Raw genomic sequence first — 27,643 nt, 5'->3', positions numbered from 1 at the left:
AACCTTCTCCCTGCAGTGGAATAAGTTGGCATACGAATGGGAACACTTTCGATTACTGATAACATTGCACTGTTTTGGTAATCAATAAGATGCAGATAGTTTCAGAATAAATATCTTTTAAAAGCAATCCAAGTTAAGCAAAAGAAATCGAATGATAGAATTATTTTATGATTTTTGTTTTTTTTTTAAGTTAATAAGTTGTTTAATGCAGAGCAAGATGGCATTTGTCTACAAGTTAAATCTTTGAGCGTTTTATTTAATAGAAAATCCATGTTGTGTTAAAAATATTCGGAGATTAGTTAGTTAGTATTAAGGGCGATTCAAAGGCCGAGGTGGTTCACATGACAGGACCGAAAATAGATTCCCGTTCGGTTCTTCTTTCCATGCACAGGACTGATTATCCAGCTACGAATAAAACGAAGTCACACAATTGAGGTAAAGCTTTTGAATAGCCTGCAGCAGAGTGCTTCGGTGGATTGCTTCGGTGGTGCTATAGTAGCGGGACTGCTTATAAGAAGGAAATATAAAATCACATCCGAAGAATCCATCGACCAGAGGTCAAGCTTATAGAGCTACGGATAACTTCTTCTTTTTGGCTTAACGATCTCTTAGGTCATGCCGTCCATCGAGTCCATCGAAATGGCTTATTAGACTGCCGATACCGCTTAGTTGGATAGTCAGTCCTCACTACGGGGAGACGGCTCGGATGGGATTTGAACCTCGGTCCTGCCGTTTGAAGACCGACGCCGCTGTCGCCTACACCACCAGGCCACCCCTAGCTACGAATACAAAAAGTCAACAAAGCCAGACATCGTGACAGGTCTGCCGTCTTGTAGCGCTAGAGAAGAAAAAGATTTATAGAGATATTATTAAATTCTGGAATAAAAACTTATCAGCCTGTTCGAGGCTAGTGAACTACCACGAGTTGGAAACACTTATCTTTATCTTCTCTGCATTTGCTTAAAGATTTTGGTAATTTTCTTAACTCCTGTCTGCACGAATAGTTAATATTTAGGTACATTCAATTGATACACCACTGTGCAATTTTGATTGATTATTAATATTTCTCATTTCGTTCAACAGTATTTGCAAACAATCCCACGTCTTGTTTGCCAAACGTTTGGCTGGTTTAATGTTTACCAAATCGAAAGATTTTCTCACGAAATCCAAGTAGAGGGTGACTGAGATCTACCCACCTCGCCCAGGACTGTTGCTGATGTTGTCTTCTCAATAATTTCGTTCCCCTTGTCCTTAACTATCTCGTACCGCCGTGCGTTAGTCACAAATCAACACAGAAGCCGAACGCGCGGAGGAAAACTAACAACAGCTAAAACCGATAAGACCACGGTCGCCAGTTCTCAGGATCGGCGTTCATTTACATTCCACCACACACGGTGCAGCGCCGTTAATTTCTTACCCCTTCTTTGTCGACCGAGCGCACCCATCATCCTTGCAAGCACACCCCCGTAGACAACTCCTCCACGATTCCTGCAACCCACCGGGCAGCGCAAGCAGCAGCGCTGATAAAGCGTCTGTTCTCCTTACGAATTCCCGTGAGAAAATGTCGCTACCGCGTTCCAGCAGTTGGAACTTTTTCACTTCTTCTTTGCCCTCTATTCGGTCGATCCATCCCCCATTGTCGATGACGTGTTGATAAAAATTCGCTGATAACACCCAACCAACAACCTAACCGATTGGCAGTCGCGCCATCACGGCGATTCCCCCACCGGTGCCAATCCGATCTTGGGCCATCCGATATCTAAGACATCTATTGTTGCGGGTCTGCTTCTGGGTGCGTTCGAGATGCGTTTTTCACCCTTTCTCCCGGTGTCGGATGATGGCAGCCTCTGACACAGTGCTGACGGATGATTGATTTGCTGCTATTAAACGGCCCTAGAACCCTACAACAGCACCTTGGAAGACATAGTTCTGTCGCCGAAAGGGTCGCGCAGGATTCACCCTAAGGGTGCGGTAGGCACTGAGCTGGCACTGGCTGCTTCCCCGGTATTGCTGTTCTGTCCGACTGTTCCCTTTTACCTTCGTTCCTGTGGAGGGCAAATATTTGCAATCGAATATCTTCGCCTGTTATCTATGGCCCTTCGGGAAGAAAGTGTGAGCAACGCGTTATCGATTCTACCGACTCTTTCGTATATGTTGAGGTGTGCGGAGTCGGGACACGCCAAGTGTTACCACGAAGGTTTAGTCTGAAAAGGGGGGTGTATCGACTGTGGGGAAGAAATACGTTAACCTTTCTTAAGAAATTCTTCAAAAAAAATCAACCACATCAGTGCGCTTGTTTTGAGTGGGTTTTTTTTTTAATGATGTCCCCCTTTCGACAGGATTATCGATTGATTTCGAGAAGTAAGTGTTTGTTTGTCCCTTTGCTTAACGAAGTGGACCATTGCAAATGGAAGTAGCAGTGACCTTTCCCGTTGCACTTGGTGTTTATTTTTCAATCGCATTGGACACACTATTTTCTCTTTATTTCGCATCATATCCGCCAGTACTCCGATTTCCGGCGCTGCGATTTCCCAAGCCTTCAGTGAATCGCTTTATCAATCGCGACAACCGGTATGAAATTAATATGCAAACATACGGCCCCCTGCCCAGCATGGCATCCGCCACACATTAACACACAAATTCTCCACCCGGTAAGCACTGCACACAAATCACATTAATATTATTGAAGCTGCACAAACTATTCGGAGGACGGGGAATATGCGAAATGGTCTTGTTTTCCTTCGCATCCCCCGGAACTACATCTACGCCATTGTGGCTAGTATTGTGTTATAGTTGTTGTTTGTTGGGATCCACTTTGTTTATTTTTCTCTCTTTCTCTCTCCCGTTCTCCACACACTCCCCCTCAACCGTCTTGCGGACATTGTGGTCCTCATCGCGGATATTGCATCGAGTGATCGCCTATCGAGCAATTATGGTAAAATGCCAAAAATGGGCTCACTATCATGCGTTATGCTGGTCATGGTGGATGTTGTTGTTGTTACCATGTCGGATTCGACTTTCACCTGATGTAGCATGCGGTTTGCACATTTGCATACGGGCGATCGATTCGGTGGACCACCGAAAAAGGCCATCCGAAGCACCACCCGCGTGATATGTGTGGGAAACGAATTGGTGTATTTTTTTTTCTTCAGCATCATGTTTTAGCATTTCTGACACAATTTACGCACCAGAAGGAATCGTTTAAAACGACACAGAAAAATCAAATATCTAGCACAACCCATCTGGGCGCAAGCAAACAAAACCTAACGGACGGCACATTGGAAACTCCAGGATAACGAACTGGACGAAAGCTTTCGTTTCATCTCGCTATGTAAATATACAATTCAATATCGGAGGCTTTGTTAGCGAAGCTTAGCAGCGAAGGCTCGCGGTGGAGGGCGGAGAATTATAAAGTGACAAATTTACTATCATCACACAGCTCGGTCAGGTGTCCAAAAACCACCTGTTGTACGATTACGAACAGGTTCTTCCCGTCGGAGCACTGGTGGCACTGTGGAATTTAAGCAACCACAAAACACAGCCCATCCGACACCGCAGGAGCATTCTTTTCCCTTTTCTCCATCTGTGCGGCTTACTACGCCATCCTCTCAAACGACACCGAACCGTGATACGGCGGTGGATATTGATTAGAGCCACCCCGTAGCATAAGCGGGGTGAAAATCTGCCAACTCGCGTACCCATTTAGAAAATTCAAGCTCAATCGAACCGACCGGGGAGGATTACTTTCAACTAACGCACACGCATACACACCGAAGAAAACGCATCGCCGTGCCGGCGGATCACGCATCGACACATTGTGGTCACGTTCGCGTTTAGATAACGTAATAGAATCATCGAACCCATCGGGACTCGGGCGGGAATAAATTTCGGATTAAATTCCACCCGTGACGAATTTATGATTTCATTTGTCCGAACCGTATTCGACCCGGCGTGAGCGTGAGGCTCAGTTCTCCGGCCAGGGGGTTTATCGCGACACTCTGTTACTCGTGGGCCGGTGGACGATTTCACATTGACACTTGGGTTTAACGAGGGCACGCGTTTCGAGATTCCGGAGGTCGCGCTAATCGAGCGCGTTGCTGGCCGATTCTACCTTCCACTTTCTTCGGGCAAGAAAGACAGCCCCATCATCATCATCACCATCGCCAACGACTTAACAACTTTATTAGGTGTCTATCAGCGTTTTCATACCGGCTAGTAGTTTTTCTCCGTCTTATTACACTACTCTACGACATTTATCTGGGCGTGTGATATGGACGTAGAAGAAAGAAGAAAAAAAATACACACAAAAACACATCCCATCCCAAACGAGTCTTGGCGGAAACACGAAAAAGAACATCACCTGAACGATGTGTTAAAGCGGAGCAGATCCTTCACGGTCCACACAGGTGTCAATATTTCCTGCCTGCTTGGCTTGCTGGACCCGGTACGTGGTCCAATGTTTGCGTTGGCGGCAGTGCAATCGATCGTGCGGTGCATCGACACCAGCACGTCCACCATTGCGCTGTGCTGTGTTCGCCGAGAGGAGAGATAAGACTACTACCACCCAACATACACAGTTCCTTCGCTAGCTATCGGCCCCAAAAGGCAGAAAGTAGAGGAAATACAGCGTTGTCCACCCATGCAGGTGGACACGTTATGCAACGTGTGGCTGGAGAAAAATGGAGCGAAACCTACGATCACAACAGGCATATCCATCTGGTGCTCCGAAGGGTGTGTGATTCTGGACCGTGGATAGCTTTGCATAAATTATAGCACGACTTATCACGCACTCTCGGGTGATCGGACTCCGGCTGAAAATGCGTCATCCACAAGTGTAGTGCACTTGTCGCGTTGGAGCACACACCCGATCGTGCACCTGATGCGAACAAGAGGCTGGTAACACGCCCGCGTACTTTCGGGACGAATCTGTGATCTGTCTGAGTGGTGCGTGGTCAACGGGTGCTACTGTAGGTGGAAAGTCAAATGAAACTTGTTTTTTGTTTTCGAAAACGAATTGAAACGTTGAACAAAAACCCCGCATCGCTTTATTTGGCTTTGTTTGTTTTTGAGAGCTAAATTTGAATAATACCTTAGCTTCGTTAATTATTTGAATAAAATTGCGATTGGTATGGTGCGCATCCTTGCGAACTTCGAACAAAAATCTGTAACGGAAACGAAACTAGATGTGAAAATATAATATTGTCTAACTCTCCACTGTGCGTGAGTATTTGTCAAAGATAGTTGGACAAATGGATAGATGCGTTGGAGAAATAGGAAAAGAACTTCAACCATCTAACCAATAGCTACTACACAGGCTCTCCCTCGATATACACTGTGTCCGAAAAGTAAGGTGACATTGGATTTCAAATTTCGCGTGCCAAAAGATGCCTCTTGTTTTTATTTTTCGTTTGTCATTATGTATGTTTTTGACAGTTCTGCCACCTTTCAAGTCACAACATCAACCCCGCTAGGAGTGACAATTTGTTTTCGGAGCTACACCAACACCTGCGGAAACATTGCAGATGTTACAAAAAGCCTTCGGGGAAGAATCTATGTTGAGGAAAAATGTGTACAAATGTGAGAAGGTCGAAGACGAGGACCGTCCGGGGAGACCATCCACCTCGACCGACGACACCGACGTCGTCCAAATCAAGGATTTAGTGGTCAACAATCGTCAGTTGACGATACGAGACCTTTTGGAAAGTTTTGGGATTTGGAAAGCCTCGGTCAACACCATCCTGAAAGATGTTTTGGAGCTGAAGCGGGTGAAGTCTCGACTGGTGCCGTCATTTTGAGGAGGTTTTTCGCAACAACTGACACTCATATTGTTCCGCAACCGCCGTATTCGCCAGATTTTGTACCAGCCGACTTCTGGCTGTTCAACAACCTAAAACGGCCGCTTCGGGGACATCGTTTTGACACTATCGAGGAGATAGAAGCCGCAGCGACGGCCAAACTAAAGGACATCCCAGAATCCGTGTTTTCCATCTGCCTCGAGGAGTAAGAGAAGAGGTCGAAGAGGTGCATTGCATCAGAAGGGGATTACCTTCATTTGGCCTTATAAAAAAACCATTTAAGAAAAAAACGCAGTCAATTTTTTTTCGGGCACAGCAATAATGAATAATTCTACATACCTCACTTCCAATCAGCCGAATGGACGAAGTTGGGAATCTATCGAACATGCCTAAATCCAGGCCAGTGGCGGTCGAGTCGTCCAGATGAAATGGCTCTGGTTGCTAAAACAAATGAACTGCTGTCTAAGCCCGTAAGGATTGTCTCTTTTATGCAGGACAGCAAGACAACCTCTGAGGGGATCCTTGATATTGTTACGTAAACGTCAATTGCTCTTTTACTAGACAAGATCCTATACACACGAAATACAGCTAACATTAGGCCACTAACTATTGTGTCATAACTTCTCTATGCTCTTCAGCCAAAGTGTTAGAGCTCTTGGTCTATAGAAAATAGACAACGTCAAATCTGTTACAATTCGTAAGTGACTGTCACAAATCGATCGACGTTGGTTTCCAGATAGATACTATCTACACAGAAACAAATGTGACAGTTTACCACGCAGCATCATGTTCGCTAAACTCAGAAAGTTTGGATCACCAGAACCTTTGGTGAACTGGATAACCTGCTACCACTTCTGGTCATTGCTGTTCGTGCTTTGCATAAATGAGGCACCAATGGTGCTTCCAGATGACCATTTCTGATTAAACGTGGATGACGCCAGAATATTTCGGTAAATACTTGAGCCTGATGATCCATCCTTGATTACAAGCCTCATTCAGCGAGCATATCATCTAGTGCAAACGTAGTTCAATCTTTGCGTCGTCAAATTTAAAGTGATTAGTTTGAAGTTTTTAATTATGCGCTAATCGGACAACACCTCGAAAGATGTGTTAAGAATCTGGGTGTTTTTCTTGAAGCAAGGCAAAACGTTGTCGCAAGATGCAGGGAGCTTCGTGATTCAATGTCTGTAAAGATGCTGTATTGCTCCCTTATTCGGTGATCGGTCGCAGCTGGAGTCCATACGACATTCCAGGGATCACCGTCTAGAATATCGAACTAGGCGCCTGATGCTTGGGCTGTTCTTGATGAGCTTTCATCATTGGGCTCTTAAACGAAGGCATCGATTGTTCAACGCTGCTGTCCTCTGGCACTGGTGGTCGCCAGATCGCTTCAGACTCGAGAAATGCTGGCAATCACCGTATCATGGACCTATTTTAGCTACCGCGATCTACTTTTAGGTATACTTCGAAAATATTCGGAAGCTTCACTGGTTGTACGATGACCTTACCATGGTGCTGCGATATTGGATTGGCAAGCAGCAGCGTCAGGCTGTTTCAAGGATTTCTGCAGCAGGGAAAATCCGCGATGCGCCTGTTAATCCCAAATCAAGTGAAGGACATATTGTAATGTAATAGTTGGATTGAGACTGATATTTAACAAATTTCTAGTCGACAGGTGCGAGATGTCTGCTTTTTTTTTTGGGGTTTTAAAAATGCTGTCCGAATAGTAAAATACATTTCTATTGGTTAAATAAGCCATCAAACGCTTATCAGAAGAAGAACCAACAAATGTCAGCTAGCTAACTTTTTTATCTTCAAAATGTCTCATTAATGTCGATCACGCTCCGCTCATTTGACAAGTGATTGCCGATTGACGATCCTCGCTAGCGAAAAAAACAAAAAAGCAAAACAACCTCTCTGTACCTCTCTAGGCCGGGGGGATGTGGGTGTGCTCATAAAATGTCAATTTTTATGCAGCACAAGACAAACCCCCCAAAGAACCATTCGACTAATCCCTTACCGCACGGTGTGATCGACCTGTCGAAATTTAGTCATCGAACCACGACCCCGGCGATGGGCCGCGTGCGTCGTAAAAACTTTACTCTTGCCCACAAACGTCAAACGAGCAGATAAAAGGCATCACTTTGTGTGTTATGATAATTTAATTTCATTTCATCCCGATCGCCGATGACACCAGGCCCGTGTGCCCAGCCTTATAGGTGGCAATTTAGTTTATCGGGTTTCGTGTTCTGCTTTTTTATGGTCGATCAATGCTTTTTCTCATCGGCGTTTCGGCGTAATTAGGTCGGTAGGTTTCGTGGGCGTGCGTGAGATGAGTTCATCGGGGGATGGGTTGTTGTGAGTTGTGTTTTTCTTTGTTTTGTTTAGAATTATGTTGTACACAGTGATTGATAGGATCGGTTTTTAATGTAGCGTAAGGCACACCATCAGATGTGACATTTTATTGGCAAATCGTCTTCAGGTAATGTGACACCACGTGTAGACAAAGTTTAAGCTTTGGAAGTAGTTGCTGATGCAGAGCAGAAAAGCTATAAGATAGAGTTTGAAGAAAATTCAATAAAAAATATTCATAAATTAAGTTTATAGATTTTTGATTCATTGCATCATATAACATGGTTACATGATATTCGTTCAAGGAATTGCATCTAGAACGGAACAAATATTTAGCAGCTATGAAAGAATCTTATTTCTATGATCGATTCAATCTCTTCCGAGCTGATCTCTCCCAACACTGACTTGTCTTTTTTTTTTTTGTACAGCGGCACAGCGAGCATGAGGCATCAAATCCCACCGATCATCCAATCCACCCGCCGGGGAATCCGTCCCTGGTATCTCCGTACACCTGCCATAAACTGGGAACTTAAAAGCTATCTCCGGGGAACCGGAAAAAACAGCCACATCGCCAATAGTACCTTTACTCACTTAATTCAGACTGTAGCATATCTGCTAAACATCTCACTAGAGTATACATTATTTCGCATACAACAAGCCTTACGTAGCATTATACGGTGAGCAGAAATTCACCAACTTAACAAATAACCTGCATTAGCCAAGAACGTAAGAAATGTACATTCAGCTATTTTGACCACGCGCACGCCTTAACATGAACATTCAAACACTTACCAGCGCATCCGGCTAGCGAGTGACGCAATGCAATATGATATCAGTTCAAAACAACCAGCGAGTCCAGACAGTGGTCAACAACACAAAACAACAAAACACGAACAAGTAACTTCATGCATAGCAAGCATATAGATACAACGACGAATGATATCCGACACATTTCTTGCAAGTGCAGCAATCGATCGTACCGCGACACATTTTATGCTTACGTAAATATTTTTGTACTAAATGCAATAGCAAAAAGAACAACCACTAAGAAACAATCTTGGTTACAAAAACGAGCAAAAACTATTGTAAGAATTGGGTATAAATAAAGCGGTCTAGGAAGCCTTCGACACAGACAGGCAGATGGAGAGAGAAGGTACAACAAGCTAAACCTTGCGTTCAATTCTTTCTAGACGCTTGAGTGTCACCCTACCCAAGGTAAGCCCTCAAACCTCCAACATGCCAGTAACGGATATTCCTTCTGAACATCCAAAGTCGCCTGGCCGACTTGCTCCACCGATGAGCATCGAGAGTCCCCCTACCAAAGGTAAGGCCTCGATGTCTCCAACTTTCCTGTAAGGAAGGTTCTCATCTAGCATCTTCAGACTGCCTGGACAGTCAGATAAAAGAAAGATATTGTTAGCAATCACGTTGTTCCGTTCTCGTCGCGATTATAAGTCCGAGTTTCTTCTTCTCCACCACAAGACTAAATAGAAACATTTTCAACATATCTTTACAGACGGCTCCGTTTATCTGGACTCAGTCAGCTGTGGGATTCACTCCACCACAGACAACTGCCCCATCAAACTTCCTAATCACACCTCCATCTTGTCCGCCGAAGCGATAGCTATTCAACTAGCCGCCGACGAAGGACTACAGACTGACCGACCGAACGTCATCTTCAGCGACAGTGCCAGGGTTCTGGCTGCCCTGGAACACGGCAACTCCAAAGAACCCCACATCCAGCTCCTAGACTCCAAGCCTGAATCCCCGACAATCGTTTTCTGTGGATTCCGGGTCATACCGGAATCAACGGAAACGAGAACGCCGACCATCTTGTCAACGACGGTCGGCTCCGTCCTGACGAACCATACAACACCCTTTCACGCCATGATGCCATTCGCTTCACCAACACCATCATCTCCCAACACTTGAATTCCACATGGCACAACGTAGACCTCAGCAAAAAACTCCGTCCTATCAAGCACAGCACCTCTTTATGGGAAGATGTCAATTCCAGCGACATCCAACGAGTCCTTTCCCGCCTTCGTATAGGTTATACCCGCTTTACACACTCCTACCTCCTAGAAAAAAGTAGTTCTCCACTCTGCAGCTTCTGTGGTGTTCACATCACCGTCCAGCACATCCTCACCGATTGCCATGGATACACGACACACCGAGTCACCTGCCAACTAGACACCAATTACACGACAATTCTATCACTCGACAAACTTCATCAGAACCGCCTCATTCGATTTTTACGCATCAGTAATTTATACAAAGAAATTTAAGCAATTGTTCAATCTTATCCGATACCATATGGCATAACAGTTTCAATAGTTTTATAGGCAATAGTTTTCCATAATATTTAAGCCACATATGCCATAGTTTTGTATTAGATTAAACCATCCTTTTTTATACAGTAGAGAGGCAAATGTAGTCTCTAAGAAGATCAAATCGCTTAAACCAAATAATATTCCTTAGCTTAGCAAATAGGTTGGTTAAATTCAAATCTAATCGTTCCCTTGTTCTTCAGTACCTAGTTCCCAATGACAAAAGGTTATTGCAATCCTTCCATAATCCAAGTTCACTCCAAACTGCATCCTAAAAACGAATTTAACATTTTTATACATTTTTACAAAAAGTTTTACAATAAATATAGCCTTTTGACGACGATTCTTTGCAAAAAAAAAGCAAATAGGAAATTTAACATTAAAGTCAAAAGTTGTCTATACTTTTTTGTAATACGAACAGGCAAAAAACTTCAGCATACACAAATATTTTGTGCTTAAAATAGCTCCTCTTCGATTCAATTATGTGGAGATCATTAATTATGAGTACATTATTATCTGAAGCTTCCAAGGAGCTCAACCTATTCAAAAGTACACAAATCGTTCGATTGAACGATATGTTTGACAAACTATAAACGGCGTCTCCTTAGAAGGCCGTAATGCAAGCGGCAAACGGCTATGTTTGCCAAATATTCCCACGGATTCCAAACTCAACTGGAAGTGTCAAACTAAACAAAATCCTTTTCTGGACTACTTGTTAAACAAGTGTTAATTAATTTGCTTTTCTTCCCCGGGACAGGCTGACACACTGAGCCGCTGCGTGCTTCAGTTCTGCTGGAAGCCAAATCATCGCATCAGTATTCCATCCTATCTGCCCACGGAATCGATGTTAACCGATCGGATCAGCTATCGGGTCCCCCCTCGAAACAAATGCCACACAAGGTACGGTCGTCCCGGAGAGTGTTTGTCATGTTCACACTTTTGCTACACCAACGCAAAAAAGCACCAAAAGTGGTGATCGAATTTGGGCGCGCTGGTCAACTTAGCTTGTGTGTCGTCCGCCAAGACGCAAGACGTTCTCACCCACGCGCCTCCATAATCTTCACAAACAGTGACGGTGACACGCGTTCCCAGTGTGAGTGTGGACCACTTTGGGTGTCAGTGTCAATCAAATAAAATCATAATCTCAAGCCCCACCCGGTTGGTCCGCTCAAGCGAGCGAGTGAACGAAAATGAATCTTAAAGAACGATCGTGTCCAATCTTGCGATCTGATATCTTCGCCTTAGCTATCGATCCCGTAACGGTGGGAATTTCGATCGAATTAGCATCGTTGAACGACGATTCGGGCTTTGCTGCTTTTGGCACTACGAAACCAATGCACTATCGTTCCTGATATGGGCAAGAGGACCATAGAGTTCGGCCGTGGGTAGTAAGGTGTGGTGGACCCGACTGACTCGACCGAATAAGATCAAACGATTGATGAAGGTTGGATGAGCGTTCCCCATCGTCAGTCAGCAGACCAACTGTCTATCACCCGGGGAAAATGACTGGATCCTCAGGACCGCGAACGGCAAATGGTGATAAAATGGAAAGCTTCGCCAACCTCCAACCGCAACCACAACAACGACCGCCGATGTCTTGTTTCGATTGCCATCACGCTCGTTCGAAGCGTGGCACGGTTGTTCATGAGCATACAAATTGACTCATAAAATTAAACCGAATCGATATACCGGCGGCGTGTGTGGCTTCGATACGTTCCGGGGAGCTAGATCATGCTGACAACCGGGTTTCACCGAACGTCTGCACCCGTAGTGATCCTCGCGCATCGGAGGTCTTAACTTCTGGAAACCTTTCCGGCCTCCGTGGATCATTCGGTGCTTACTTTACTTATCAAGTAAATTATGGTGCATAAATTCGGCATTTAATGAGCTGCTTACATTCGGCGAAATTAACTTCATTTTATTTCCCGTTCCCGCGGAGCTTGCTGATGAGGTATTCGGAAGAGTCCAGGAGAGAACTGATCTAAATTTGCGGTATGCTGCGGAGGTAAATAATGTTTGTTTCATCGTTCTGTATTGTCTCACGTGAACTCAATGATTAATTTGCTTGGTGCTAAATAACAGTAACATGTACAGTATTTAAATAATAGTTCGTTTTTAGGTTAGTTATCAGTTTTTTACCAACCGGAAGCTTCAATATAAGCTGCTCGGGACATTTACAAATTAGGATCGGTGAAACATGAAAAGGAAGCTTTAAATTAGATATCGAGTGACCGTATTTAAGAATATTTGAATGAAAAGGAGAAGAACAAACGAGTACGGAATATAAATTAGAAAAAGGATTTCCCTGCACCATTCTGTTGCCTTGTGTTTGAATAATTTTTTCAAGAAACAAACAGATCATGAAAGGAAGCGAAGGTTAGTAAGTAATACAAGAAGCTGTTCAAAAGAACATTGTGCTTATCTTGACTTTTCTCATCTTAACTTCTTCTTTTTCTTCTAGGCTTAACGACCTCTAAGGTCATGCCGGCCATCGAAATGGCTTACAAGACTCTCCTATATCACGTAGTTGGATAGTCAGTCCTCACTACGGGAGGACGGTCTTGATGGGATTTGAACCCCGGTCCTGCCGTTTGAAGACCGGCGCCGCTGTCGCCTGTACCACTTAACCCAACCCAACTCCCCGGTCCCAGGGCCCCTACCAAACTTATCTTACTTATTAATAATTTTATAACCCATTTTCTTTATCGTTGTCTGCTTTTTTCCCTTTAATTGCGGGATGTCTTGACCTGATCTTGCTCAATATAATTTTACTTATTTTTTCAAACGTAACGCCCTTTTCAGAATGCACATAAATTGGTGCAGTACTCATCTTCATTGACCGTTTTTAAAAATGAAGTGTAGACCACTCGAGATTTCATTTAAAACAGGAATGGCAATGAAAATAAACAAAGTGTATACCTCAATAACTAAGTTTTACATTAATTTTAACTGTATTGTACAGTTAACATAACATATAACGGTGTAATTTGAATTTGTATGAGCACGTGTAGTCTGCGAGCGTGTTCCCTAGTGTGTACCGTGAACGTGCTCCTCTATTTAATTTTGGACGACCTTCTCAATCTAACACATAGATGGCGCTACCGTAAGATTACAGCCGAAAGAGCACAATTTTAAATTTGAATTATAACGGATCGTCAAAAGGTAAAATATAGTTCAGCTATTTTGTATTTTATTTATTTTATAGTTCCTTAGTGATCATGTGTCGGTGTTTATGTCAATTTAACAGATTTTTTATTTATATAAGCTTAATGTAAGGCACGTCCTGTTATCTAGAAATAATCCAGAAATGTCAGCATAAGTTGTTGAATAGTGCAAAACAGAAAGAACAAATTTGTTTGGTATTCCATAATTACATAATTTTTTATGTTTCTTATGTTTATGAAAAAGTAAAAAATACTGCACTTGTAGTTGTTGATATATTTATTGAAAGAATCGTATATTATATTCATTTCGAAAAAAGTAACAAAGCATGTAGTCTGTACTTACAGCGTACTACTAGTACGTCTACTAGAAATCTAATCTGTACTTATCATTATACTACGTAGTCATTTGCAACAATAACCGTTTTAACGCACTCTACTATGCATAAGACATGCTGCGGTAGAACTTTCCGCTTGTGGTTCGATGGAAGACTGTTTTCGGTAGGCGCTCGAAAGGATTAATGTGTATGAAGGTAGGTTAGACATGTAACATTTCCTGTTGCTTCTATCTTTTTGTATGATTTTCAAATGATTTTCTTCAGAAGACAGCCCTCAGGAACTGGTATCGTTCTTTAACTACAGCAAACTTCTAACTGCACTAGAATTTCAATGGCAAACCGTTCTCCGATGCATAGTCCGCTAGGAACATTTCCTCACGCACGTAACGCCCTTAGGGTGTATAGGATTAAAACAGTAGATAAATATATTATTCCGGCCAGTGTGACACTGAGTCCGAACACATCACTTACATGCTACATCAACACTCAACATCACAAGTTCCTGTGCGTCCACCAACACAGGGCGCTTGGGATCCTAGGTTGCTGAGGATGCGTCTTACAAGCGCGAAGATTCCCCTTCATCCTGTGTGTACGTTATCGGTAAACAAGTCTGGTAAGGTTATTCTACAGCAATGGCGGCCGGGGCACGCATTCTAGAACTAGAGCGAATAATTTCTTCCCACGTGTAATGTGGCTACAGTTTTCCTAAATGTCCTAATATGGGGCATGTTTTTTTTTTATTCAAGTCAACCAGTGCGTGTCGTATACACGCACTCACACAACTAACATCAGCTATGCTTTTTCTCCTTCCTATTGTATCGCAGATATGATTCCCAAATCAGATTCGGGTCGAGTTTACACGAGCTTAACGATAACGAACAAGGGGATACATTGGGACAGGTGTCTAGTGGCAAAATGGAAGAGGATTCGGGGTGGAAGATTAGATGTGTTAGGAAGCTAAGGGAAAGATCATTGGGAGGAACAAAAGAATAACATGCTACCTGTATGATACGATAATAAAAATAGAAATTCATAGTCCTAACACAAGGAAGCGCACGCTTACGCAGCATGGACCTACTAGCGCGATTAAACGACGTCATTGATTCAACGAGATCCTACAATTGATGAAGACGGTAAAGTACATCAGAGAGCGGAGAGCGGATGCTCGATGCAAATTGCTGCAACAGATCCATGGCTCCTAATGCATCGATCGGCCAAACCCAACACGTTGATGGTCGGATGCACTTCTGGTGCGGAAACTCGGGCTCAAGACGTCCGCATCTTCGCTTGCCGCGATCTCTCACATCTACCCTACAATGCATGCAGTTTGGGGCAAAGTTGAGAGCACACGGCATGTGTCGCGCTGTGATGCAGTATCCTGCCACGCCTGAGGAGTTCTAGTAGGACGATAGGTGCTGACGGATCTTGACAGCCTTAAACTTCTTCAAGATGCTCCGAAAACTCCACAATACTGACGTAAGTGCCGGTGACGAAACCAACCACACCAAACAGAATGAGAAACAAGTTCTTCCACAGGACCCAGTTGAATCGTCCGTAGCCGGGCTTTTCGTAGAACGTGACCAGCTCAATGACGGCCGGGAACATCAAACCGAGCGTACTCAGACACACAGCACCGATGAGTGTAATGAACGGACCCAGGTTCGGTAGTGCTGCTGCAATTATGACTGTGAGGATCTGCGAGAAAAAATTACATGAATGAATGTTTGTTGTAGAGAAAATCGTATGCGCTTGTTGATACTTACCACAAGACCAATTCGAAGTGTATATTCGGCTGCGTTCTGGTGCTCGTTGAAGTTTCCTTTGATGTTTTTCCAGATTATTTCCATGGGCACGTAGAATTGCAACGCGTAGGTAAGGAAGATGGCTACCGCAATCATAAGCTTTACCATTTGTGCCAACCTAATTCAGAGGGGAAAAATGCAAGAAATTATCAATTGATTAACCAGTCGAATGGAGAGATGTAAATACTTACACATCCTCTACCGGAAGGTTCAACGTAATGCTGCCCTTAGTATCTTCACCATACTTCAGATAGCCCAAAAAGCCGACAGTAGCGTACAACATAACCACAACAGACATGCCCGTGTTAAGCACACCGGGGCAGCCGATAAAGTTCTGCGGGTTCTTCATATTGTTTTCCAGCGACATAACTACACCGATTCCTTCCAGTGCAAAGATGACGGTTCCGAAGAACATTGGCATATGTTGAACTTCAGCAATCGCTTTGCGGTCGGACAGTGCTGGCAGATCTGTGACGATGTAGTATAGCGTAATTCCAACACCAGCACCGATCAGCAAGTTAGCGATCATCGAGAACGGCGTCAAATATTTCAGCTTTCGGATCAGGTTAAGCAGAATCAGTGGTGCCAACAGCATCAGGATATAAATACGTACATCCCAGTAGGAATGGGTGTAGTGGTCCACAACTTGCTTCAGATTGGTCGCCACAAACACGATGTAGATGCAACAACAACCGATCAGATCGATCACCAGGAACAGGTTGATGATGAACCGTGCGAGACGAGAGTATTTCTTCAGCTGCTCAGGACCGGCAAGGAACGCCACTTCGGCCACGTCAGCAAATCCTAGCGATGGTAGCTGTGCACGCCGGCACAAGATGTGTGAACAGCGTACCAGGATGTGGATGCAGTAGGTACAGATGGCGCCAATCGCGACCGTTGCGATCAATCCAAACCACAATCCAGCATTCACGAACGCTAAGGGCATTGCTAGAATACCTGATCCTAGCGAACCTTTCAGCAGATGGACCAGTGTTTCCATATCGGTTGTCGGGTGCGTTAGCTTACGGTTCTCAAATGGATTGTACGTGCCTGCCTCTTCGTCATCCTTGATCATGTCCACCAAGGGCAGAGTGGACCCGGCGGCCGTCTGTGCCGGTACATCGTTTAGCTCGGACTTCATGCGACCGAAGATGTAACCCGTAAGCTCGGACTTGCTTCCTCCGGTGAGTTGCGGACGTATTTGCTGCAAACAAACGGAAGGTAAATTCAAAAAAGTTAGTGAATTGGTTTTTGATTCGTTAGCATACCAATTTTGGAGTGAACTGTACAAATTTGAGATAGTAAAAACATTGAAATTCAGAAAACAATTTAAGTAAACAATGTGGTCGATTTGTTCCCTAAACTAAAACGAACAATATCCCTTAAAGCAACATGAAAGTCTGATAATAGTCTACTGAGATTAATTAATCTCAATCTCAATTAGAGCAACTAATCGAAAATCGTATTGCTGATCGCTACCACTCGAGATTTTCCAGTCAAAGAGAAAGTAGAAGGTATTATTAAACGATTTATAATTTCAAATATCGTCTCAGGTCTTACAACATATCCATCAAAGACTATCGTAGACTATATTATCCCTTGAGAGCAATTAATTAATTTTAAAACACCCCATGAAAGATCATTGTCGGCCATTAGCCCAGGAAGCTCATATTTTTCCCATGTTTAACATCTGACCATGAATAGTTTTGGCATGTACAAAACTACACTTGCCACAACCTTCCGATCTATTTTCAATCTGTCGGAAAACATTTGCTTGTTAGTACTAAAGTGATGTCGCGACAACAATTTTTCTGATTTGAGGTTAATGATCTCATTAAAGTGATTGCGATATTACGGAAATTAAACCTGTTTAAGGGTCGTGATGTGAATCAGAGTGTAATTGAAGTTGGAACACATCAAATGGACCTGTGAGCGAAAATTATGTGTCAGAACTTTTTTATTATTGTTTTTATTGATATAAAGAGGGAAAGACGAGGAACTGTTTCGCAGTCTCCTGAAAAAAAAAACTTCATCGTAATCTGACCTCGACCTTCGCTGCTTAGTTCGATTGTGTCTATGGGGTCGATCGTTTGCCGTTTTCCTTTTAACATGCATTTGCTTCACTTGGGTAATGCGTGCCTTGGCGGCAGTTCAACGACTATCGTAGCGCAGGCGCATCGTTCGTCTGCACCCTGTAGAAGAATTTCAATCACATTCGACGCTACCCACTAATGCTCTGCTGCGTCTTGGAATCTAGGTCAGGCACGTTCTGGTCGGTTGTGGATGTTACGGGTGCCAGTCGAGATCATGATCTGACTTTATCCGAAAGCATTGTAAGCCATGTGGTTGCCCGGTGAACACATGCGCACCATGTTAGTTTGGGCTTTACACGCATCTTGGGTGTGCACGTGCGATGTCTGCGATTCACACGCCAAGCAAGCATTAGAACGCGCACGTGTTCGGTCGCATTTTGAAGCTTAGCAATTCGAATGAATGCTGCGCATCTCTCGCTTGAATTCATCTTTAATCGAGATGACTTTCATCGCTTAAGATTGGATGTTACCCGTGAAATGTAAACAGTTCGAACCTGCCTGTTGGGTGCGTTGACTGTGCTGCCCCCATTCGAATCATCATTCCGCAGCTCAGTTGGTGGCATTTTAGAACCCAGTACAGTTCGTGTTTTGCTTCTTTTTCCGCATTGCCAAAGTCAATAAAGTAATGCGCGTGCGTTACGGATGTTTATTTTTAAAAGCGTTGTACAAAACAAAAATGCCAACACCGAAATTTGCCCCGAACGCCTAAGATCACCGTCTCGGGTGGGTGTTTCACGCACCGAACGTCGCGTGCTCGTGTGAAATGTCGCTTTCTTCATTCTTTGCCACGGCGGCGCGATCTGGTCCTAGGTTAATTTGCTTTCATCAAGACCATCGGAAGCAGGCGAAACGATCGCGTGCACTCGCGTCTCAAGATCTTAAGCAGATCTTGACACAAGATTGTGTCAAGTTTAAAATACAACTATCGGGGAAAGACATTGAACAATCCTCCCTGCCGGATTCGAGTTACACGTGTCACCCTACCCCCGATCCGATCTGCATTCTCAGTCCTATCGGAGAGCTGTTGTGACCTGAAAAATGCAACAAATGAAGACTTCTAATGGCGCATAGAACTTTGTTAATGCACTGCACCACAGTCGGTTTTGCTCTCCACCCAATGGACGTCGTGATACCGACGTGTTTCGTACCCTAAGGACAAAGCATTCAGAATCCCGTGTCACAGACGGTCGGGGTTGAATGGTTCGGTTCTGGTTGGCATTTTGCGTTGCGTTCCAATCGTCACGTACATGGGGACGCGTTTCACCCTGATGGGTGTTCTAAATTTGGAATATTTCCTACGACCAGTGGTCATCGGTACATGGCGAAAACTCCTACGACGGTTCGATGTCGTACCATAGAAAGATCTTTATTTCTTACGGTGAGCTAGTGCCACAAAATGTGTGACCGTATGTGCAGTTTGGTTTCCTCCCGACATGTGTAGCAGCTGCTGGAAATACACATTCTTGAGGTTCGTCAAGCATGCCGAACCGAAATTATTGTTTATCCATTGGCGCCACTACGGGTGTGAAGATAAAAGGGGAAACTTGGGGCAAAAGGGTAGCCATTCTTGAGCCCATTTATTGTTAAACGATCAAATCTGTTTCTTTTTGTTTCCGCTCGAGATACAATTAATGAAGACGGATTGCCAATTTTGTCGATTGACGCTCTGTCGAAAATAGCTCTATTCGAAGGCTATCGACAGGAAGCGAATGCTTGGAATGCCAATGGTGATGAGCGATGAGTTGGTTGGGCCTGCGTTTACGTTATTTTAAGGATGCTTTAATTAATCATGGCTATTGTTTTCTACCCTCAACACACTCTGTACCAACACTCTGTGAATCATTCACAGATGCTGCAAGAACAATTCAATAAAGTGAAGAAGTGAATGTGTGATGCGCACTCATGCCTCAGGTGGTAAAGGGTGAAAGTATTTGCGGATTGTGTGGGATGTAAAAGCAACGCACGTCGACGCTTATTTATTTGAGTACACCTCAAGCAAAGTGAGGAGCGTCACGATGGTTGCAATTGCTCTCGTTCAGAAGATCAGCTGCCGGAAGATCAAACGCGCTTCAGCAAACTTGACAAACATTGTTGCAGCGCTGGAACTCTGCATCCTTCGCAATTTCAAGTCACTATTGCACACACTCACGCACATGCACAATGCATTTAGAAATGTGTCACCTACACTTGAAATTGACACCGTTTGGTAGGATGAAACAACCGCAACCACACGTTACACTGCGGAATTACCATTTTCCGTCCCACGATCGTGTTGAGCGGAAGCATAGGCTCGTCAGTTTCCGAACCGTACTACAGTAACGGACAGTAACAACCGCACAATAGCTCATTTGCAAACACGTGGCGTAAGCACTTTTTGAGCAGCTCCAGGTCATTAATGATGAACTAAAAGTTTTGAACTAGATTATCCAAATCGTTAACAGTTTCAACTGCATCAGCAACGAAAATAATGCAAAACAATTCCATACCCCGGGAGGTATGGAATGGCCCGGGTTTTTGTCATTTCAACTATTGCTTTGCTAGACGAGTGTAATAAGACCGATTATTCCTTTCAAGGCACATCAATAGCGTCGATAATTATCCGTATATCCAAACGCGTGGTGGAAGCTGCTTTAGTAATCGCTTTAACGACGGCAATTATATGCCTCAAGCCGGTTTGAACTGGTTAGCACGGTGCGTATAGATGATTAGCCTCACCCGAGAATGTATTGGCGCTGCTTTCGTTTTTTTTTTCTACTGCAAAGAACAATTTCAGAGGTTTGTGCAACAGAGTGTAGTAAGTAGAGGTGGGTCTAAGCTTATCGCTAATCGTTTAACTTGGGTTTTGTTTTAAACTGCATTGTTTTTGCATTATTCGTACGATTGAAAAGCAATTGGTTTGTCACTTTGTTTACTTCAAATAATCCAGTTTAGACTACTAAAAAATATATTTTTTTTAGAAGTGCATCCAGACAACACAGTCCGCTACTATTAAATGTATTATATTATTTACTCTATGCTCTACACTTTATGCAGACGACGTTATTAAACCTCGACTAACGATAAATGTATGCACCAAAATTACCTCCACTTCGGTGTGTATGTCTTAACTATAGCATTGCGGTCTATAACTTTGCGCACATAAGCTCTACTTAATATCTTTTGCGCAATTCCCAATTCGAACTGCTTACGAACTTCTCGCTAATCGGCTCTCCCATACAATTTCCCTGTATTCTTTTTAAAAAGACCATAGGCTGGTGTCGTTGCTCGGTTGCATGTCACTAGTTGCAAGGGAAATGTATGGGATTTGACAGATGAGGTTGAACGTTGAACGTCAAATCCCATACATTTCCTTTGCAACTAGTGGCATGCAACCGAGCAACGACACCATCCTTGATGTGTGGTTGGACGAATTGTTACTTGTCATTGTTTCTTAAGTAAGCTTATAAACATTACAGTGGCATAAGCGCGCAATGTTTGAGGCCTCATGTGTCGTATGTTTGTGGATGTTCGCGATCCTCTCTAATTAAAGGCCGATATTGCTGCTGGTTTAGATCAATTGTCGAATATGTCTGGTTGATTGGGCGTCTGCTAACGTCACCGCCTTACAAAGAATTGGGCTAAAGAGTAATATAGGCACTCAAGTTGCACGCAGCAAACTCACATGCTAGCTCCACAGTCGTTTGCGAACATGGCTGAGTAGGACATATTGAAAATATTAAAACTATCAGTTTAAAAAATCCAAAAAAATCTTATTTTAACTAGTTTTCATAAAATTTTAGTAATTCAATCAACTTTCTACTCAAATCATGTTTAAATATTATTTTTTCCGAATATTGAGCCATTTAAATTAAAAAAATATGACTCACTAAAGAATTATTTCAATTATACTATGAACTGTCTCGTTTAAATGATGAAATAAGTTTGTGAAATGTTTTTATAAATTAGTCTTATACATAAGCTAGCTTTTGTGACACTTAACAATAATTTCAAATAACTTTCCTCATTTTAAAAATGATTTATTTAAATAATATTTTTATGTCCTACGCATAATGGTCACAATCTACCGTGATTTTTCACACAAGCTGGCATGAGATGAATCCCGTACAACTTGAGGGCCTTTATTACTCTTTAGCCATTATTTCTTGGTTAGCCGAAAAGGCGGAAATCTTTTTTTCGAAATAAATAAGTAATTAATCACGCCATATTGCCATTTCTTCTTTCCTATCAGATTATTTCGCATTCAGCAAACAGCACTATGGAGTCAAAAAAAAAACATTTAACACAAGCTATTCTTCAATGAACTTAAAACCTTATGCAAAACCTACACCTCCGTGTGTAATAAAAAGAGGCGACAAAAATGAAAATCGATAAAATCAACACCTTGAGAATGAAGTAGTTGCATTCCTACACCGACCGTCTCCATGTGCTCGAAATGTATTTTTTTAACATTAAAAAGGTGCTTAACTTTAAGTTCATATTTCAACGTGTTTACCGTTTGGAGCGCTCCGGTTCACGTGGGTTTGCAGTGTATGAACCTTTTTTTTGCTTTTCACGATCGCTTGCGGAAGGAAATGCACGTCTGGCTACTGACTGTGCAATTAATATGTGCATTTACAAACAGAGCACTTTTGTACGAAGTCCCGAGACACACAAACACAGCGCCATGCAGGTGTACGTGTTGAGCGATGGTTTGATGTACACCTTCAGTCAGAACCTTTCCGGAATTATTTACGTTATGTCTCATTTTCTTATTATGTACAAGTTTTTATCGCGTTCAAATAATTGCGTATTGCATAAGACACTTGCATACAATGTTCCGATCATCGCCAAGAACGAGGTCGTCTCGTGATGGGGAAAGAACCTGCTCAGGGCTCCTTCCTGGAATCGAAATCAATTATCTAATTAAGAACTTGCGCACAGCAATTCTGGCTGCTCCTCAGCACCTCTACAACATGCACTTATCTGTGCCGCTAATTTTCCTCCCTTTCATCGCCAATCGGGTCCAATAATTACCCACTGAAGTCGTGATAGGTGTAAAGTGGTCTACACTCTCAAGTAGCCATCGCCTAGAAGCAGGGCAAGGAAGGGGTGCTGCATGATGGGAGGTAAACAGAAAAATCAACACGAAGGTTAAATTACAGGTGGCTACAGGTACGCCTGTATCGCAATCTGATAACGCGCCCTTCGCGGACCGTCTCGCGTACGCATTCCGTGGTTTTCCGTCGCGGTTCGGGGTGTCGCCCCACAAGCTGCACGTGCGGCGCGTCAAGTGGTTGAGCAATCCGGGCCGGCTCCGACCACCCGGTACAAGATCGCGCGACATTACATTGATGTAAGGCGGTGCAAAGTGAGTCTAGTCAACGTGGGCCACCCGGAAGCCGGACGTGTTTGCGGAGCTTGAAGCTTGGCTTAGTTTGGATAATTCCTTCAAATTTGATTCCTTACTGCTATCGAAACGAAAATTTCAGGTGGAGAACGAAGATACGAAGGAAATGCGACTTAAAGTGAGTTCACTCCACGGAGTCCCATCATGAAGTTGACGACACTGCTCTAGGATTGGACAACGTTTCAATGTCAAAAAAGTATCTAATTGAGAGGAAGGACGGTATTGTGTACACTGGCCCCATTAGTGGCGCCGGCCGGTGGTTGGCGTAAGGTAGCAAAGGGCACCAGATAAGAAATCCTCCATTTTAAGGTGTTTTGTTTGCACATGTGAATTAGATATATTTGAAATTGTGTGTAGAATTGGTCCAACTTTTATATTTTACGTTTTATATTTACTTGTCGAATTAAATTAAATAAATTTGATATAGAATGGAATTAAATTTATTTCCGAATACAAACAAGGAAAATAATAACGTCTTTGCTGTACTTCTTCTAGAAATCATCTTCATTTCTCCCCTTAGTTTGCCATCCCTAAAGACTCTTCCACAAGCAAGAGGAAAATGAGCTTCATTTCTCTCTGGAGCGAATTTCCCCTTCGCTTGGAATTGGGGAAAATTGTAATGCGCCATACCATGACCTTGCCGAACGGCTCCTGGAATTCACCCCCTATCATCAATAGCAATCAAGATACAATCAACCTCCCTTACACACGCCAAACAGGAAGAAGCGAGTAGGTTGTACACTTGCCGTGCTACTCCTGCTAGCCACAACAACTTGTCAAGTGAAGCAGGCACAGGCAGACAGTGAAAGGGAAAGGACTGACGGTGGGCAGGTTTCACTTTCAAAATAAAACATTGCACGACCTACACGGTCATCAAAGAAAAGTAACGGCGTAGTTTGGTGTTTGGGGGGGAGAACACAAACACAGACACCGTTTCTGGAACCACAGACAGAGAAGGTGGACCACAGGCACAAACAAAAATTGATATCCTGCCAGAAAGCGGGTGAAGCAAAACTGATTGCGTCCTAACGTCCTTAGGAAAAACAACCACTGCGATGAGCCTTGCCCGCAGATGTATGACCATGTACAAATGCCACAGTTACTCAATTACTGCCTTTCGATGAATGAAGCAGCAAATCGATGCGGACAGTTGCAATTCGCCCTCGGCACAGCGCACAATGATGTGGTCTGGTCGGTGTGTGTTATCACGCGTGTAGAGAAGCGGCAAACGAAACGGAACACTGGAATAAACAATTTAAACGACTGCCACAATTGATTGCCAGCAAAATCGTTCGCATGTTACAGTGCACGTGGAGCAAAGTTGATTGTAGTTCCTGGCCCACTCCACGTGGAAATGGAACGTACAATTGGATGAAACATGTCCTACTATGGGGGAATTTGACATTTATCTTGTCGCCACCGCAAAAGGGTACTTCGGCGTTCCTTTTGCCCTATTGCCACCGGCTAGACTAGATCCGGTCCTGATTGACATCTTCCAGACGGCGCACTAGTGCTGGAGGGAATCACCACAAACTACTGTACAATTTGCAAGTTGACACCTAACTTCTCAACCCACACACTCACGAGTAGATCTGGTTTACATCACGCCTTCATAGTCGTTTTGCTCGACCACTTGAACAAGATTCGGGCAAGATTTCCTTCCTATTTGGCGACATCGATATTCTAACTGCAAGTGAATGTGCAACGGCGCATTGCACATGTGCACCATGCACATTGTCGAGTAATTAGCGATTTGTGTTTCGCGAAGCGACGAACCTCGCCTTCAATTCAAATACAAACGATTGTGCGTCTCCCACGGTATGATCCACTTTGCGTATCAATCAACGTGCTTATCTCGTGCCTCGTAAAACAAAGTGGCGTGCACGGCGTGGCAGCACTGCTGACTGTTTGGAGTTAAAAATACACCACTCGTAAATTTGACCGCCTGACAGGGTACGCCTTTTTTGTCTACTTTTCCCAGAACCTTTCTTTAGTACTGCCTCGGGTTTGCGATAATTTGCGATCTCAAGCGCGCAAGGTCGTACGAAGGATTTCTCAACGTCAAAATGCCGAAAAAATGCGGCGTCGGCGTCAGATGCGGCAATAAATACGCATCGGAAAGTTCGAATCATGGGTTCAGATCGTCCGCGAGTGGACGAACAAGCCCGGACAGTTCGCTTGCAGGGACCAAAACAGGGATCGGGCGCTTTACCGTGCGTCATCCGGTGTATGTTAATGTCCGAGCCGCCGGCAAGAAAAAAAAAACAAAAACAATTGCAAGAGGCCTGTCATGTACAGTGCTATTTTTGGTGAAAAGCGTTATTTACGTTTCGTCTACCGTAAATCGGCGTTAGTGCTATTTTCCCACCAAGAGTAATACTGCGGATCCCCCGGAACCAAGAGACGAGCGGAAGCGGTTGGATAATAAATAAACCAAACAGCGACACCAAACATTGTTTTACCAACGCAGATAATGCTCATCACAGTTAGCAGCAAAACAAATGAGCTTACATAATTTTAAGGGACAATCGGGAAACGATATATTTATCTCCCTAGCACGATAGTGAACCGGCTCGATCTGAATCAGCACCAACGCTGAATGATGAATCCGGCATTGCATCCGCAGTACCGGTGCCAACGAAACGCATAAACCGCGACTAACGGCTTGCTTACACGGTCACAATTGTGGATGTACGATTAATTTAAAATAGCCTTCACCCTGCGGCCATACCCTCTGCACCTGGACAGGGTAAGTGAGGAAGCAGTCGGTAGGAAGCGATCGCCGCAAAACAGTTTATTAATACAATCCGTCTATTATTGATGTACAGGCGAACTAAAAAAAGGCATGTGATGGATGACAAGCATTCTTCTACACCAATTAAGCATCCCGCCGTGCACCCATCTGTAGTTTCTGCTCGATATTGAAGGGTTTTATCAGCGTTCAATCAATCGATTCCTGCTCGATAAGGAATGTGGACCGTGTGTCACGAACATGCACGCCAACGTGGCGATGCACTGATTCTCTCTTATCGATCGAACATTGTGACATTTTCCCGCAACCCCTTAAACAGGCGGAAATGCGTGGAATTCGCCTACTAATAACGGGCAGCGGAAGTGCCCTTCTTTGAGTGGGCAAATCATTTACTATGGCGTTGTTCGCTTAAGGTTAACAGAGTGTAAGTTAATCCTATAATTTGATCCAAAAGAGTTGTGCATTTTTCCACACGTTATTTCGATCCTAAAAAGAGCTGAATCCTATTTCAGATTTTTTCTTTTTGTGTATTAAAATACTGTGGATAAGATACGCATCGGTAAGCACAATTCACCACCGGACACCGGTAATGAACTTTTATGACACATCATTAGTATCCAGCAGTATAAAGTTCCCCGGCCATTGAAGTTGCTAATTGAATTTTCAAACTAAGCTTTGGTACTTTTCCTAGTGACAGGGACATATCTTGAACAGGGAGTGGTGAGTTTACATCACTAAAGAGCATGCAGTCATCGTGCAGCGATCGTAGGGTGCAAAAGTTTTACTTTGCAACGCTCGCAGGTGACATCGTTTTCACTGCATTTATGCATATTCAGAACACGCCGCGCTCTCGTATCAAGTTTCTTGCAGTATTCGCCTCCATTACTGGGAAGCGCCCTTGGGTGAGGTAGTTCAAACAATTTAAACAAACATGCGCCCCTCGGGTCCCTTCAACGTGATCTGTCTTGCTTCGCAGACCTTAGCGAAGCGAAGCTATGAAGTAAGTGTATGACGATCGCGACCCTTCGTAGCATATTTTACCATTTTCTTCGAACTGTGGATGGACATTTTTCACGTTGTTAAATGAGAACCACCGTGTGTAATTGCACGAGTTATGACTTCTAGAAACTGATATAGCACCCGATTGTCACCTGCATACACTTATCGGCGTACAACAGCTGAACTTACAAATAAACAGCATTTTACCACTGTGCAACCACTATTGAGAACAGACGGGAAAGACAAACAAAGCTCCTACTTACGGTATACTCCAGATGCTGCACCCGGCCGGGTGTTTTCTTCTTGTAGTTATCCATGGCTTATAGATTATCCCGTGTGCGACCAATGTTTCAACGCTTGCCGACGTTGTCGTCCGTCGTCAAACAGTCAACTGTCACCGTGCAGACTCGCGATCAGAATAACCGTATGCTCCCCAACGATCAATGCTGCTGCTAGTGGTGATCTTCTCACCAAACACCGGTACGACACTCACGACGCTAAAAACAGATATCGCACAATGGTCGTGCTCACTTTGCAACCTGTCACGGCTTACTAACTTTCTTTTTCCTACCAACGATTTTCAGCCCCCTGGCTTCTAGCTTCTCGCTCGCGGCTCTAGGCGCGTTGCTCGTATT

At 43.7% G+C, this 27,643-nt stretch overlaps 2 protein-coding genes across 2 annotated transcripts in view; both read right to left on the bottom strand.

Moving 5' to 3' along the window:
• LOC126564342 (actin-binding protein IPP) overlaps positions 1-27,643 on the bottom strand; it is a 389,363-nt gene that overhangs the window by 226,727 nt on the left and 134,993 nt on the right. The window lies entirely within an intron of this gene.
• On the bottom strand, positions 14,954-27,355 carry LOC126564580 (proton-coupled amino acid transporter-like protein pathetic). Its single transcript, XM_050221658.1, has 4 exons — positions 27,272-27,355; positions 15,970-16,982; positions 15,740-15,896; positions 14,954-15,671 (listed from the first exon to the last, which is right to left on the bottom strand). The coding sequence occupies exons 1-4, from the start codon at positions 27,323-27,325 to the stop codon at positions 15,411-15,413; spliced, it is 1,485 nt and encodes a 494-aa protein (XP_050077615.1). The 5' UTR covers positions 27,326-27,355; the 3' UTR covers positions 14,954-15,410.

Source organism: Anopheles maculipalpis, chromosome 3RL, assembly GCF_943734695.1.
Source record: "Anopheles maculipalpis chromosome 3RL, idAnoMacuDA_375_x, whole genome shotgun sequence".
NCBI classification, from domain to species: domain Eukaryota; kingdom Metazoa; phylum Arthropoda; class Insecta; order Diptera; family Culicidae; genus Anopheles; species Anopheles maculipalpis.
This window is presented reverse-complemented; position numbering and strand designations above follow the sequence as displayed.

Coding starts and splice junctions, on each gene's coding strand:
- LOC126564580 (XM_050221658.1), bottom strand. CDS start 27,325: ATGGATAACTACAAGAAGAAAACACCCGGCCGGGTGCAGCATCTGGAG. Junction 15,897..15,969: donor AACCTTCCGGTAGAGGATGT/GTAAGTATTTAC, acceptor CCTCTGAATTAG/GTTGGCACAAATGGTAAAGC. Junction 15,672..15,739: donor CACTTCGAATTGGTCTTGTG/GTAAGTATCAAC, acceptor TTTTTCTCGCAG/ATCCTCACAGTCATAATTGC.